Genomic DNA, 16,405 nt, shown 5'->3' with positions numbered 1-16,405 from the left:
GATTTTAGAAAATATTTAAAACAACCATAATATGTAATACGAAAAATATTGTATTTTTTGAATATTTATTTACAGTTACATAAATTGTCATCTAATTTTCCAAATATGATTCTCCACTGAGAGAACAATAATTGTTTAGTAATAAGATTTATTTACATATTGTAAGGCCTAGAAATTAAAGGCAGGAATAATATTGTGGAAAACTTTAGTAATTTGTTAATATGTTGTTCATTGTGTGTTCTAATTTCCGATATTTGAGCCTAATCGCTGGAAACATTGGAATGTTCATAAATTATTTAAAATAACTATAAAAACTACAATAAAGAGAACAAATTTTTTATTTTTTAAATATGTATGGCAGTTACATATATAAATTGTTGTGTAAAACTTTATTAAAGTGTTAATAAGTTGTTCACTGTTTGTTCTTATTTCTGCTACTATTGCCTAATTGCTGGAGACACACTAATGTACATAATCCTTTTACAATAGATTTATTAAAATAAATATACATATTTTCTTAAATTATTTCACATATTTTCTTAAATTATTTCACATATTTTCTTAAATTATCTAACTAATATTTATTTAACCTTCGCTTTACCAAAGGTTTTTTTAGGTACATGGTTTACCAATACCCACCCGGGTGACACTACACTTCTATAAATATATGCGACGAACGAAATTTTAAAAAATTGGAAAAACCTTATAAAAAGTTTAAAATGGTTCTATTAAATTCTATAGAACTCTAGAATTTGTTCAGTGAGTACAAATTTCATTTAAATCGAAACAAAATTAAAAAAAAATATTAAACCAATAAAATCGATGTGGTCACCCGGGTGGGTATTGGTAAAGCGAAGGTTAAGCTTAAGGTCTATTTTTAAATAAAATGTTGAAACAAAATACCAACATTTATATAAAATACCATAAGCTGAAATATGTATTATTTAAATGTTTAATACAAAACAACAATTAAAACGTAATAAGTACTTTTTTCTAAACAAAACTTGAAACTCATTTATTTTTTGAAGACATTTCATTTTATTTCATTTAACGTTACATGAAATGAGGACGAACTTTCTAAAAACAGCAAGTTTGCTAGTTCACAGATATGTATATATTGAAAACGAGTTTAAAAATCGCTAGATTCGATTATACACAAAATATTTACGCAAATCGCTGCAATTCCAATACTGAATACAACCCTAGAAATATAAGTGAAGAAAAAAGTAAAATGGCGTGAAATTGTGTTGCTGCATATTGAAAGTGCTTACGAAAATTTACAAAAATCAATTAAAATATAAAATTAAAATAATTAAATTTTTATAAAATCACTAAAGTGTTTGTCGCTTAAAACAAAAGTGTAAATAAAAAAGCTATTGAAATGAAATTCAGCAAAAAAACCGTAGAGAAAAAATTACGTGACTAGAAAAAAAGCAAAATGCAAAAACAGCGCATTAATAACGCATTTCTCTTACTACAAACATAAGAGCGAAAGAGATGACAAAAAATACTCCAACAAAAATAACGCGTAAAGAAAAAAAATGACATTTTAACGAAAACGAAGTAAAAGAAGAACGTTTGCGGTGACCAGAAAAAGTTTTCTGAAAATTTCTAAAAGTAAAATAATAATATTAAAAAAAATTATAAAGTGTAAAAAAAGAAATTAATTGGATAATTTATTTTCCACTTGAAAAGCAACATATAAACATAATTTATTTGTGTAATCTGCAAAAACAACATTTGTTTACATTCGAAATCAAAATTTGAAAAGTTCTAGATCTAGAACATTTAGTGTTAACCCGTCATCAAATATAATTCGTGTTTGTTTTGTTTACGCATTATTCAATATAATATCGTTTAAAGCATTTTATAATGTCCGGCGGTGGACGAGATTCCACTAGCAGTAGTGGCACCAACAGTAGCAGCAGTGGTAGTAATGGTGTTTCGTCCTCAGCAGTGGCTACCACTCCTACATCCACCGGCCAGTCAGCGAATCAAAGATCCCGAGGTCGTCCCGCTAAGCGGGCTACATGCACTTGGTGTGGGGAATGTAAACAACCATTGCAATACGTTTTGCCAACCCAAAATGGCAAAAAAGAATTTTGTTCAGAAACCTGTATAGCGGAATTCCGTAAAGCCTACAGCAAAGGAGCATGTGCACAGTGTGACAATGTTATACGCGAAGGAGCTCCTAATAAGGAATTTTGCTCGTTAATGTGTATGAATAAGTATCAAAAGAAGAATGGATCTACGCGTTCCCTTAACAATGGTACACGTATGGATGGCACAAACATTGGCAAAAACTTGGGAGGAGGAGGTTCCTGTACGCCTACAGGACCATTCCAATATGAAAGTTTTCACGTTTTTGATTGGGATGCTTATTTGGAGGTATATTGTTTGATTTAAGTGAAGTTAAAAAAAATAAATCTAATTTATTAAAATTATTTAAGGAAACTGGTAGCGAAGCTGCTCCGCCCGATTGTTTTAAACAAGCTCTGAATCCACCCATGAATGATTTCAAGATTGGTATGAAATTGGAAGCTTTAGATCCGCGTAACGTTACCTCCACATGTATCGCCACTGTGGTGGGTGTTCTTGGCTCTCGTTTACGTCTGCGCCTTGATGGCAGCGACAGTCAAAATGATTTTTGGCGTTTAGTTGACTCGAATGAGATTCATGCCATTGGTCATTGTGAAAAGAACGGCGGCATGTTGCAACCACCACTTGGCTTTCGCATGAATGCCTCCAGCTGGCCCGGTTACCTCTGTAAAATTTTAAATAATGCCATGGTAGCACCGGAAGAGATTTTCCAACCCGAACCGGCCGATCCGCCGGAAAATCTCTTCCAGGTGGGCCAAAAGCTCGAGGCGGTCGACAAAAAGAATCCTCAATTGATATGCTGTGCAACAGTTGATGCGATCAAAGACGACCAAATCCATGTGACATTCGATGGGTGGCGCGGAGCGTTCGACTATTGGTGCAGCTACAAATCTAGGGATATTTTCCCGGTTGGTTGGTGTGCCCGTAGTTGTCATCCTATGCAACCGCCCGGTCATAAATCACGCATGGATTCCAGTTCGAGTAAACATCGTAGTCCACGTCAACGTTACGCATTCATTCAAGAAACAGATGCTATGGTCGCAGCCACACCCGTCACAGCTCATTTTCATACCAATTGCAAAGGCGGTCCCTTCATCAACAGCTCAAAGCTTCCATCGATGGTTACGGGTCCCACTCATCAGACATTGTCGAAACTATGCTTGCAAGAGGTATTAGCAGCTAGTACGGATACGCAACAACTGTCCAAGCTACTGTTTGCTCTGGACGGTGATGTTCACATTGTCACAGCGGCTGGGAAAAATTTTACGGTGAGTTGTAATTTGAATGGATATTTGTTTAAATCGAAACAACATTATAGTGAGTTCTGTTGTCCATGTGTTTAAATTCTAAATGCTTTACAAACAGAGGTTATCAGATAGAATTATGCCAAATTTTCTTGATTTTAAAATAGCTTTTTTAACTATAAACAGACACTCTTATTATTATTGAATCGGAAACAAAAAAGTATCAAAAAAATTTATATAATTGATTATAAATATATAAACTAACACTTAATGAAAATAAAACAAAAATAATGTAAATAAATATTAACAATAACTCAACTTTTAAAATAAAACCATTAAATGCCCGAATTTTTGTCTCCCCAACTAAACTCATTAAGACTGGATTGTTCGATTAGCAATAAATTCGGTTATTTCAATTAAAATAGGAACAGAATACATACAGCATAGAGAATTATACATAGAGACGAGACACTCCAAAAATACAACAAATAATATTTCTGATACAACAACAAAATACATTGACTAGCATGTATTTTGTTGTTGCAAGAGATAGGTTTTTTACAATTCCGTCTCGTCTCTATGTTACCCTATGACATACAGCATAACCACAAAAAAAAAGTAAATTTTTAGTTGACTTAATTTTAAAATATAAATTTTAGTTTTTTTGTACCATAAAAAAGATATAAGAAAAGCTTTCAAAAATTTTTTCAACATTCAAATAATTAAAAGTATTTTTCAATGAACGTTTAATCATAGTGGTTGATATGTACACTAGAGTGACAGTAGATTTATTTATATTAATGAATATTACATTCATTCAAATCGGCCCAAAAATATATAACATTTCGCTACTTTTTCATTAGATATTCCAAATATTGAAAATTTTGACCTTTGACCTTCACGATTTAAAGGTTAACGTTTTCCGATTTTAGTAAAACTTTCAGAGTATATTTAAAATTACCAGGACTATAATATTATGAATACGTTTTACTTAAAATTTGTCTCATTCGACACAATATGGACAAAAAATTAGTTTATCTTGAAAATCTCAAAATTTAAATCACAGGTACGGAAAAACTGGTTTTGATTTTACGCAAAAATTGGTTATAATTTTTTTTTTTAAATTAATTTTAATCAGTCGCACGGGACATTTTTTTCCATCATCATATTTATGTAGTTTCTGGTGCTTTTTTTACGAAACGGTCGTATTGTCATAAAATATTTTTTTAGTTTAAATAAATTTTTGTTGGGTTTCAAACAATAAATGACGTTTGTTTTCAAAACAAAGTTGTATAAAAAATTATAATTTTTTATCTTGACAACCATTTATAGACATAGGGTAAAGTATTGTATATCAGTAGGTTAGGTTATGAAGGGGTGTACACTATGTGCACTTCCACTCGGAGACCTTGAGGTCCATTGTGATTCCCTTCAAAAAGATAAAGATAGTGAGGATAGATTAAGAATTTTTTTTTTATACAATAAAAAAATAATTTTAAATGAAAATACTTTCAGAAATATAAAACGGATATTTTTTTCCAGAATACGCAGTTCTATCAGGTTTTCCTTCTTGCCCATTGCAACAAAAGTAGTCCAACTGGGCTATACCTGGAATGCTTTTCACTTCTCTCCATTTTTGTCCAAATTATATAACAAAGAATGCTTTTCAATCTGATCAGACGGCATAAGATATAATTTTAGCATATTAACAGTTGCGGTCAAAATAATAGCACCACGTCATTCATATTGTTTTATAATAATATTACGTAAAAACTGTTAAATTAATTTTTGTTGTTTTTGTATAAATTTATGCTTAATTCAATGAACTTTCAAACCTTAAAAATAGTTTTGAAAATTAGGTGGAAATTTTAAAGAAAAACTTTATAATATATAAATACCTAAGAAATTAATCAGTCAAAAAAATAGCACCAAGATAGAAATCGATTAAAATAAACAAAAATTAACCAGGACAAAATTTAATTTAGTAACAATTATTATGGTTTGTAACGTTCTTAACACGTTATTATTAAAAGTAAAATATTGTTGTCTTTTGTTTTCGTATTTTTTGGCAAAAAAAGAGACCGACCACCTCCTACCTATAAAGATTCTTAAATTTTAAAAATTTTGTATCGAATTTGTATGCCAAATATATTTTTTTATTCCCCAAAATAAATTCTTAAATATTGTTGCTTTCCTTTTGCCCTTTTTGTGACTTTTGGCCATCTATTTTTAATAAAATTATGTTTGGGGATAACGCATCCTGTCCCACGACATTGACCTTTTAGCTTGAAACCCAAATTTATATCAGTTTATCATTCCATAGATCATTCCTATGGTCATAATTTCATTGATTTATATCTGAGTATGATTTTATCAAGCATTTGATCATATAAGATTGAATTATTTATTCCACATATTCAATATATTCTTCGAATGTTATAATAGAAAAACCACAATCAAAATACAATTTTAAAATCTGTGTGTTTGTAAGATAAGATGAATATATTATCTTAAATTTTGGATTCGGAGGACTTTCTATAGAAGTCTGATATCAAACAATATAATTTGTTTAATTATTTGACCAAAAAGTGTTTTGGTACTTGAATGTTGAAAAATGGTAATGCGACTTCGGAAATTTTACCTTTAATAGAGGATGTTATATTGTTATTGGTGAAACTTTTCTAGAATTTAAATAATTTAAATTTTGTTATTGTAATGGTCAGCGAATAACTGCAACACTAGTCGTCCTTTTGACCACCGTGCAGAACATAAATGCCTGATTTTCGAAACGGTGGGCCAAGAGTGTTATGATTAAAAGCGATAAGCGGTTGCGCAACCTAAAATTTATATTTTTATTTCAATGCAATGTTTTTTTAAAACCATTTCTAAATATCTATAAATAGTTTTATTCTGAATTAAGCTAATTTCTATGTTCAGAAATCATAATTTTTTAAACTAGAGCTCACATGTACCACTTTTTTTGTTACTAAAAAAATTAGAAAAGTAAAATTAATTTTTTTGTTTTTAATTTTATTCATTTCGATATAAATAGATTCAAATTATAATTTAATGGCGATTTTTTAAAACAAAAACATGAATATTCTACATTTTTTCGAAAATTTCTTACGATGGTGCTTTTATTTTGACTGCACAAAATCTGGGTATTTTTCAAAAATACCATATAATTGATTGAAAGGTTAATATTTCTTAAAGAAAACTTTACTCATAGAGGAAATAGAGATTAATTAACCATCTTATATTATATTTAATTAAAATTACTATGGAAATAAAAATATTTCCCATGTTAATTGCTTTAAGGTTCTGTGGTGCTACTATTTTGACCGGCACTGTATGTGGTGTTCTGCATATCTACAGAAAAGTTGCCTTGGGCGACTTTGCATTCGGATATCTGGAAATGGGTTATGAATAAATGGAAAATTTCTTTACATTATTTAAATTTGATTGTTTCCCAATGAAAATATGATAAAACAAAGTGTTTTCAGACACTTTTAATTTTCTGGTCTCGGTGGACCTTCGGTGAAAATGCCCATATATTATATTTCGCATTTTTCAATCAGGAAAATCTATCCATCTATCCATTCAAAAATTCTGGATTTTTTTTTTTATTTAAATTTCATTCAGACAAAATCGAATAAATTTCACATTAAAATTTGTTAAGAACTCTTTTGGAGTAGTCGTGGTCATCTTTTTAGTGGCAACGATCGGAAACTAGTTCTTCAGCACTGAGAACACGTAAAAACTAAAAATATTATTACCAAATGCTTTGAATGGTAAAAAGAACTTCGTTACAAAGGCATTTTAACTAAAACAGAACTTTAGTAGATATGGAGAAAATAAAAACACCTATCCAGCTGCTGATAATCGCATAGTCCTTTAACTAAATGAGGGCATAACAAGTACTATAAAAGGATTTGAAGTGTAACTGGGAATGTAATATCATTCCTAATGGCACGAAAAGATCCCTCGGAGTAAAATTAGCGATTGGAATAGCTAAAACAATTATCCTGCTTATTCTCGAAAATTTTAATATGAGGTAATAGTTTGGCTTGTCTATTGAAGAATAGTGTAGACAAGAAGACGACAAAAAAAGGCAAAATATGCTGTTACAGGACGAATCAAAAAAAATAATTTGGTAATGGTGCGGAAAAGAACCGAAAAGCACCGAAAGAAAAATATTTCGTTCTGAAATTTACCAAACAAATTTCATTATGTTATTAAAATCTAGGGTATTCAATCGGTTAATTTGTGTCGATTAACCGATTAACGGAAATTTATTATTTTTGCACTTTAACATATTTTTTTGCATTTATTTTTCAATTTTAATACAAATGTCAAAGTAAAATTACATATTTGTTCGATCATCCAAGAATCATGTTTAAGGTATTTATAGACGGCAATACTAAGTATTAATATTTGTCAAAAACTCAAGTATCATACTACAATTTCATCGTCAAAACTAAATTTGATTAGAATTTCAAAAAATACGGTCGGTATTAAAAATTTGTTTAAAAAACTTTTTATTTTCATATGTATCGGATATCGCACTTGATCAACTCAAAATTTTTAAAATTTCACTTTTTGCAAGAAATCAATTGCATAACAATATTATTATATACTGAAAAAGTTTCGACGTATTCCGATTACTCTTTCATCTCGAAAACCACATTTTAGACCATTTTGGTGATAACGTAGTGACTACTTTTATATCAACAAAAAGGTATTATTATTAGATATTTTTTCCAATAATTGGAAAAATTTAAGAGAAAAACACTGAAAATATATTTTCAAATGGAATTTGCTTACTATTATGTATTCGGATTTTCAAATTCTAAATATTTGTAATAAACAAGAAACGTTTTTTCGATGATTTCAATAATATTTTCAATTTGAAAAGTGTTAATGCTCAGTATTGCCGTCTATAAATACCTTAATGAGTATACAAAACTGACATATTTAATTTACATGTATTTGTCGGTTGAGAACATTATAATAGACGAAAGTGGAGACACTACGGAAATAAGTTTTTATCTGAAATTATCGAAATTAGTAAAAGTATTTCTAAAACATCCAAAAAGGACTTCAATGGTAAAATGGAGATTTTATGTGCTTAGAAAAAAACTAAAAAAAATAACTGAGATATTGGATATTCTTTTCCATGCCTTACTTTCGATTTCACTAACATCTACAAACAGCGAGAGAGTTTTTTCAAAGTCGAGTTTTATTAAAACTAAAGAAAATTAATTACTTTTTGGTTGAATTGCTATGTTTTGTCTATTTTGTATTTAAGTACAGAAAATTCGTGGATATATTTTCAGTTTTAAATTTAAATAGAAATTATTCGGTTAATCGATTAATTTAAAATTAAACGATTATTAACCGATTAAATCTTAACACCGATTAATTATTTGCTCGATTAACCGATTAAACCAGAAACCTGCTTAATTGAATAACCTATTAAAAACACAATGGATATTTATGTGTGAACAAATAATTAATCTAGCAATTGAATGCAAAATAGTCGAAATTTATAAGTAATTTTCTTTGTCATGAGATATAAATGACAAATATTGGTTAAAAAATTTTTAATTTATTAAAAATTCGCCAGGCCATTAACGTGTCTCAGGCCACTACACCATTTCCAATTGTATTTCAGAAGTTTCTAATTGTATTTCAGAAATTTCCAATTGAATTTCAGAAATTTCTAATTATATTTCAGAAAATTCCAATTCAATTTCAGAAATTTCCATTTATATTTCAGAAATTTCCATTTATATTTCAGAAATTTCCAATTATATTTCAGAAATTTCTAATTATATTTCAGAATTTTCTAATTATATTTCAGAATTTTCCATTTATATTTCAGAAATTTCTAATTGTATTTCAGAAATTTCCATTTGTATTTCAGAATTTTTATTTTATACTTAAAAAGTTTCCAATTGTATTTCAGAATTTTCCAATTGTATTTCAGAAATATCCATTTGTATTTCAGAAAATTCTAATAGCAATACCAATGGATATTTCTGAAATACAAATAGAAAATTCTGAAATACAATTGGAAAATTCTGAAATACAATTAGAAAATTCTGAAATACAATTAGAAAGTTCTGAAATATAATTGGAATATTCTGAAATATAATTAGAAATTTCTGAAATATAATTGGAAATTTCTGAAATATAAATGGAAATTTCTGAAATATAAATGGAAATTTCTGAAATTGAATTGGAATTTTCTGATATATAATTAGAAATTTCTGAAATTCAATTGGAAATTTCTGAAATACAATTAGAAACTTCTGAAATACAATTGGAAATGGTGTAGAACAAAATTAAGTTTGCATGTAGACTTTATTTAGTCTACATTTATAGAAGCAGCTAAATAAAATTTCCTAAATCCAGGTAAAAATTATCAACTGACTACACACATTGACAGGTAAAACTAATTTGAGTATAAAGAAATATGGTTTAAAACTAAATTTAGTTAATCCCATATCAAATAATCTGTTTATAACCATTATTTCTATAACAGCTCTTTATTTAATTTATCTTTCTTACTCAAAGGTCAAAATACCGTCACCATTACGCATGAACGATGATGAAAGTTTGGCACAATTTATTGAAACATTATGTACAACATGCAGGGCATGTCCAAATCTAATTTCACTCACACCAGACACAGAAGATTGTGAAAAATGTGCAAATACCAAGAAACGGCCAATAACACAAACTGGGGACTGCTCATCGGCGGTAGTACCAGAAAAACGTAGTAAAACACCTGGAAGTGCAGAGAAAATCAACATTAAGCAAGAAGTGGCGACATCAACGACCACAGCCAATACAAGTGTAGACAATTTCGCAAACTCGAACAACACTACACAAGCAACATCTACAACAACACCTACAGTATCTGCAACTTCATCGTCGACATCAACATTGTCTTCACAATCAACATCTTCTTTATCGACAACAAAAGCTAATCTAAACAATGTGATTAATCAGCAGCAATCGCAACAACAACACAATACAGTGGCATCGATAAAGCAACAACAACAGCAACAACATCAAACAAATCATACAATTATTACAAGTAGTAGTATTATCAGTAACAATAATACCACAAATAGTGGTACTGCAATTCTGCCAACATCAAATGGCACTACCAACAACAGCAACAGTAATAACAACAACAATAACAATGCGCTAACAACTGTTCACATTAAAACTGAACCAAATACCAACAACACAAATGGCATACAGGTATGATTGATAAAGAAAAAACTTTTATTATTATTATACATTTAAATTGAAATTTATAATCTTTTGCAGACCGCATCGCCGGCTCAGGCTCTACGACAAATACGTATACATCATTTAAGTGGCAATATAGGCAACAGCAACGTTTCTACTGTAACCGGCACAACATCGACCAGCAGCAGCACAATGGTTGCAACCTCTCATTCTTATTCAGACGATCAAAAACATTCTACTCTTACCTCAAACTCGAATTTCAAATATTTAGCACCCCTTGTGGCCGAAGTGCATCCCGAGCAATCCAATATATCGGCAGCAACTGCTGCTGCCGCCTCAACCACTTATAAATCTCCTTCCACATTGTCATCAACCGCTTCGTTACCTACATCAGTATCAACGCCGTTTTGCGCATCACAATCTGCTTCGTCAACAGCCGCAGCGGCTACCGCTGTTATACCTTCCACATCCACTTATGGTCCCGCAGTTACTCTACCAATCATACAGCATGTAAATGCGGCAAATGGTGCAGTGAGTGCGGTTGTGGCGACGGCTGCGGCATTACCGCCATTGCGTTCCCATCCTGGTGACTGGTCTATTGAAGAAGTTATACAATTTATAGAAAGCAATGATAGTTCGTTAGCTGTACACGGTGATCTCTTCAGGAAGCATGTAAGTTGCAAATTTTTCTAAGTTTGTTTTGTTTTAATTATATTAGTTAATTTTGTACAAGAAACGAAAATCACAAATTTGTTAAAAAATATATAAAATTTAATTTTATTATCATCTCGAGATCAACTTAAGTGACAATAAAGACATTAAATGAAGTAACAGAGTTAAAAAGATAAAAATAAATATCAAATTTTATAAGAAAATTTGTTAAGTTTACTAAAAATAGAAAATATAAATCGTCAATGCAGTTTTTTTTTAACTGTGATTAGTTATCAATATAAATCATAGCAAAATATTTTTTTTTGTGTCTCCTGTAAAATTGTAAAAACGGACGAGATTCTGTGGTTGCCAACCATAGCTTCGAACAAATTAATTTAATACGAGCTTAATAAGATCTTAATTCGGAATTAAAAACTGTCAACCATTCATTCCATAAATCCATTGTCAACATCTAGTACTTTAGCTTCATTCAAGGACTTTTTTTTATTTAAATAGAATTCATTCATCGTTGAATTACTTCATAATGGAATTAATTGAATGATTAACTTTTTTGTTAATTCAAATCTAATACAAATTGAATTAAAATACGTTTTCTTCATCCAGTTTTGTTTTGCTTTTAATCATATGCAAAATTGATTGAAATTCAAGAAAAATTTAATCATTCATATTTTTCAAGCAATTTTTTAATGGATTTTATTTAAAAACAATTTGAATGATTCAATAGGGATGAATTGTCAAAGGAATGAATTCAATATTTGAACTACGAAGGAATTAATTCATAATGAATTCAATAACGGAATGGTAAAGAGATAAATTTTATTTGATTTCGAAAGTGAAATTAAGAATTAATTCTTTCGAAATTTTGTTGGCAAGTGTTTTTTTTGTCTCATAAAAGTACTTTTTTTTTACAAATAAACATTTCATTCACTCAAAGGTACCTTGTTTATTACTAAACAATTACTTTTTTGTACAAAAAACACGATATTTATACAAAAGTAATTTTTTTTACAAAAAATACTGTACTTTTTAACAAAGAAGCTCTTAATTTTTTTTTATTTATTTTTTTTCCTCATTTTTCAAATTCAAAACGAATTCAAAAACGTCTGTATGCAATGCAACCTTAAAAAGTCGAGCGTTTCCTAACGCAACCGTGTAAACTTTGATAATGTTTCATATTGCAAAATGTATGAACAATTAAAAACAGTCAGTATGCTAAGTTTTTTTACCCTACACCACCTTTGTGGGGAGGTTATAATGCGTTTGTGCAGATGTTTGTAACGCCCAAAAATATTGGTCTAACCTTAAAGTATACCGATAGACTTAGAATCACTTTCTGAGTCGATTAAACGATGTCCATGTAGACCAGACATCGTAGACCAGACATGCGCAGAGTACAGGTAGCAATTTTGAAGATATTTCGATAAAATTTGGTACATGTAATTTTTTCGGCCCAAGGACGAAGTCTATTGAAACTGTCTGAAATCGGTCCATTATTTCACCTAGCCCCCATACAAATGTCCTCTCGAAATTGGACTTTATGGGTCATAAATGTTTAATTTATATATATCTACACAAATTTCGCTCCAAATAAGTTCTATATATACAAAATTTATGTCACCAAATTTTGTTACGATCGGTCCATAATTAGTCATAGCTCCCATATAGACCCGCTTCCGACAATCACTTTAACGTACTTAAATAACTTAAAAATGTTGGTATATACACAAATTCAACACAAATAACTTTCATATTGTTACATTTTAACCATTTCAAAACGCTGGTTTATTTCCTTTAAATAAACCGGATACTTTTTATTGCAAATAAAAGCCGTTTAGTAGTTTGAAAATTGTAACAACTCTTTATTTAAAATGTACAACAACCACAGAATTAAATAGTCACTTAATGTTTTTTTTATACACGTTTATAAATTCTCAGAAATACAGACACTTTATAATGTACACGACTTCACTTGAAAAATACAACACACTTTAAGGCACTCAGTTGATGTTTATTCGAATAGCGTCTCTGATAAACTGACTCACGACTGCAACCTCTGCCACTATTTATAACACTGCCATCTGCACTCTAGATTGTTCTTTAACTGTCAAAATTCGAATATTCTAGATCTTACTAATACATACGCCATCTGTGGCACAAAGTATACAGAGGCGTCAAATTTGACAGTTCAAAAACACTAAAATCAGCTTTTTTGAAATTGTTTCGATAGAAAGAGAAAACAAATTTGCGGTTTAATACAGATAGTGCGTTAAAACAAACAACTATATAAATAAGCACAAAACCAAACCAGTTGAAATTGTTTCGAGCGAAAGAGACAAATATATTTTTTTTGTCGTGTCGCCTCTGTATACTTTGTGTCTGTGGTGTACTTTATACAATGTACTGAATATTCGAATTCGAATACAGCGTTGCCAACTTATGATCAAATCAACTGAAAGCTTTTATTTAATAATGCCCACAGATATGTTACAGTTTGCTATTACAGCACTGTTATTTGAAAGCATTATGCTACTTTTAAATCAGCCCTTAAAATCGTTATATTTGAATTCAAGTACAATTTCGTAACAATATAGACATAAATCACACGACCTAATTTCATGGTGATCGGTCCATAATTGGTCATAGCTCCCATATAAGGCCCACTTCCGAAAATCACTCACGAATATAAATTATTGATATTTTAAAAGAAAAATATTTTTACTCATTTACTTGGTGTAGGGTATTATATGGTCGGGCTTGACCGACCATACTTTCTTACTTGTTTTTTAATTTTAACTACGCGTTTGCTTGCTTTGTCTTGATAAAGATATGACTGCATTGCATACAGGCGTTTTGGAATTCACCCACACTATTCTCCCAACAGTGACAAAAATAAAATCCAATCAGCTAGTAAATGATATTTCATATCGAAATTCTTTATTCGTTTGAAGTGCCTATGAAAAATATTTAACATCAAACTTATCGGATTCTAATACATTTTGGATTTGGAGTTTGGATTATTTTTATTTGATTGATATTATTATTACAACTTACAAAAACTATATTTTTAAAGTTCTAATCACTAGTGATGAATTTATGAATCTTTTCCGGAAACCCTCTGTCACTTTGTTCGAACAGGTAGTAGTCCATGTCTGTTTAAAATCTACCACACTTTTGTGCACCGTTTTTGTGCTCTTCAATTCTCTTTTAACAAGAGTCCAATATCTCTCCACTGGTCTTAGCTCCAGCAGTTTGGGGGATTTGCCTCTCTTGGTATAAGTACCACATTATTGTTCTTGTACCACTCATGAGCTTGATTACCATAATGACATGATGCCGAATCAGGCCAAATGGAAGCAGCCTTTTCTGTAAACATTCCTTGATGTAAATTTCGGTACTTATATAACTCGTTGTAAAATATATTTGGCTTCTTTTGCCGCAACTGCATATTGCTTGCCATTCCAAGAACTTTTAGGGAAATTTTGTCTGCTTTTGGTTCCTAACCTTTTCTTCAACTTTCCCTCGAGCATCAGCAACATAAAAAACTTGACCCGGAAGCTGCGAAAAATTTGTCGGAATATAGGTTTTGTCATCCCTTATGCAGCAGGGATATTTTTTTTTTTATAAAACTTGACTTCAATTTCCGTGATCTGTCTTTGGCCTCTAAATTTTTAGCAGCGTTCCTGCCAGGAACTTTTTGAACCTTCCATGTTTTTAAACATTCATTGGCTTTAACTTGTCGTACCAAAAAGTTCGAGAACTGAGCTAAACGCTTTCCTACCGGATGTGTTGGGATTTTCTATCAACTAAAAGTTCTCCCGAACTGTTTAATAACTTTGGAAACAGTTTGACGGCAGACCTTTGATTATTTGGCAAACTTTTTGTAGGACCAAGTTGGGTTTTGTTTAATGTCATGTCAAAGGTAATTTGATCAAAAAAAATGTTTTAAGAAGAAACGTTGGATAAGGTTTTTTCGATCTCATTCCTTAAGCATCGATTCTATCACAAAATTAATAAATTTTTCAAATTAAATTGTTATATCATTATTTTTATGCAAATATTAATGTTTATTATTTATTTCTTTTTTTTCCAGGAAATTGATGGCAAAGCCTTGTTATTGTTAACCTCCGAAATGATGATGAAATATATGGGTCTTAAACTTGGACCAGCCTTAAAAATTTGCAATTTAGTTAATAAAGTTAATGGGCGTCGTAACAATATGTCCCTGTAAATATTCCATGATAAATCTCCATTCCCTTTATCCTTATTAACACCTACCTACCCAACCAATCTAATTATTATAAAGAAAACTACCTTTAACCAAAAACACCAAAACAATTCATTCTCAAAACAACACACCCAAATAAACATAAAAACACTACAAACATAAATGATCTTAAATAAAATTTAAAAAATAAAACCTACACATAAATTAAACAAATTCAAATGCAGTTAGAAAAGGAAAAACAAAATTAAAACATACCGAATACAACAAAATTAAAAACGCATATAAACGAAAATTATATTTAAAAATATATATATATCTAGACAGAAGAAAACAAATATGTTAATCCAGATGAAAAAAAACAGAAAAAAATAATAATACAGAAAAGAAACATATGAAATCGTTAAATTTTTTACACAATACACCATACAGACGACACTAAATCATCGCATTACACCACACAATTTATTGTCTCTAGAATCATAATTTCAATTTGGTTTTCAAATTAAAATCATTACACCAGTTTATATGTTGTATAAATTACTACTACTGTATTATTAGAATTTATTATTATTTTTGTTTTAATACCTATTAATTAGTTGGTTATTTTCTATCTAACCAAATGCGATAATTACATTTTTTTTATTTTTTTTTTTAAATATTTTTAAATTTGTTGTTACATTATTATTATACCCTTCAGCTTCGTGAGAAGGGTATATATAAGTTTGTCATTCCGTTTGTAATTTCTACATTTTTCATTTCCGACCCTATAAAGTATATATATTCTGGATCCTTATAGATAGCGGAGTCGATTAAGCCATGTCCGTCTGTCTGTCTGTCTGTCCGTCTGTCTGTCTGTCTGTCTGTTGAAATCAATTTTCTGAAGGCCCCAGATATCTCC

General features: G+C 30.0%; 1 protein-coding gene across 1 annotated transcript; it reads left to right on the top strand.

Annotated features, from left to right (window-relative positions):
* The first annotated feature begins 1,225 nt into the window (after nt 1-1,225).
* On the top strand, nt 1,226-15,589 carry Scm (Polycomb protein Scm). The gene is made up of 5 exons (XM_065510742.1): nt 1,226-2,388; nt 2,451-3,368; nt 9,924-10,619; nt 10,689-11,282; nt 15,373-15,589. The coding sequence occupies exons 1-5, from the start codon at nt 1,873-1,875 to the stop codon at nt 15,508-15,510; spliced, it is 2,862 nt and encodes a 953-aa protein (XP_065366814.1). The 5' UTR covers nt 1,226-1,872; the 3' UTR covers nt 15,511-15,589.
* Nucleotides 15,590-16,405: the final 816 nt, after the last annotated feature.

Source organism: Calliphora vicina, chromosome 1 (genome assembly GCF_958450345.1).
Source record: "Calliphora vicina chromosome 1, idCalVici1.1, whole genome shotgun sequence".
NCBI classification, from domain to species: Eukaryota; Metazoa; Arthropoda; class Insecta; order Diptera; family Calliphoridae; genus Calliphora; species Calliphora vicina.
The sequence above is the reverse complement of the archived record's forward strand: the minus strand, read 5'-3'. Positions and strand labels throughout refer to the sequence as shown.

Excerpts from the sequence above, each read along its gene's own strand:
- Scm (XM_065510742.1), top strand. The coding sequence starts at position 1,873 with ATGTCCGGCGGTGGACGAGATTCCACTAGCAGTAGTGGCACCAACAGT. Across the intron at positions 3,369-9,923 it reads CGGCTGGGAAAAATTTTACG|GTCAAAATACCGTCACCATT; the intron begins GTGAGTTGTAAT and ends TCTTACTCAAAG. Across the intron at positions 11,283-15,372 it reads GTGATCTCTTCAGGAAGCAT|GAAATTGATGGCAAAGCCTT; the intron begins GTAAGTTGCAAA and ends TTTTTTTTCCAG.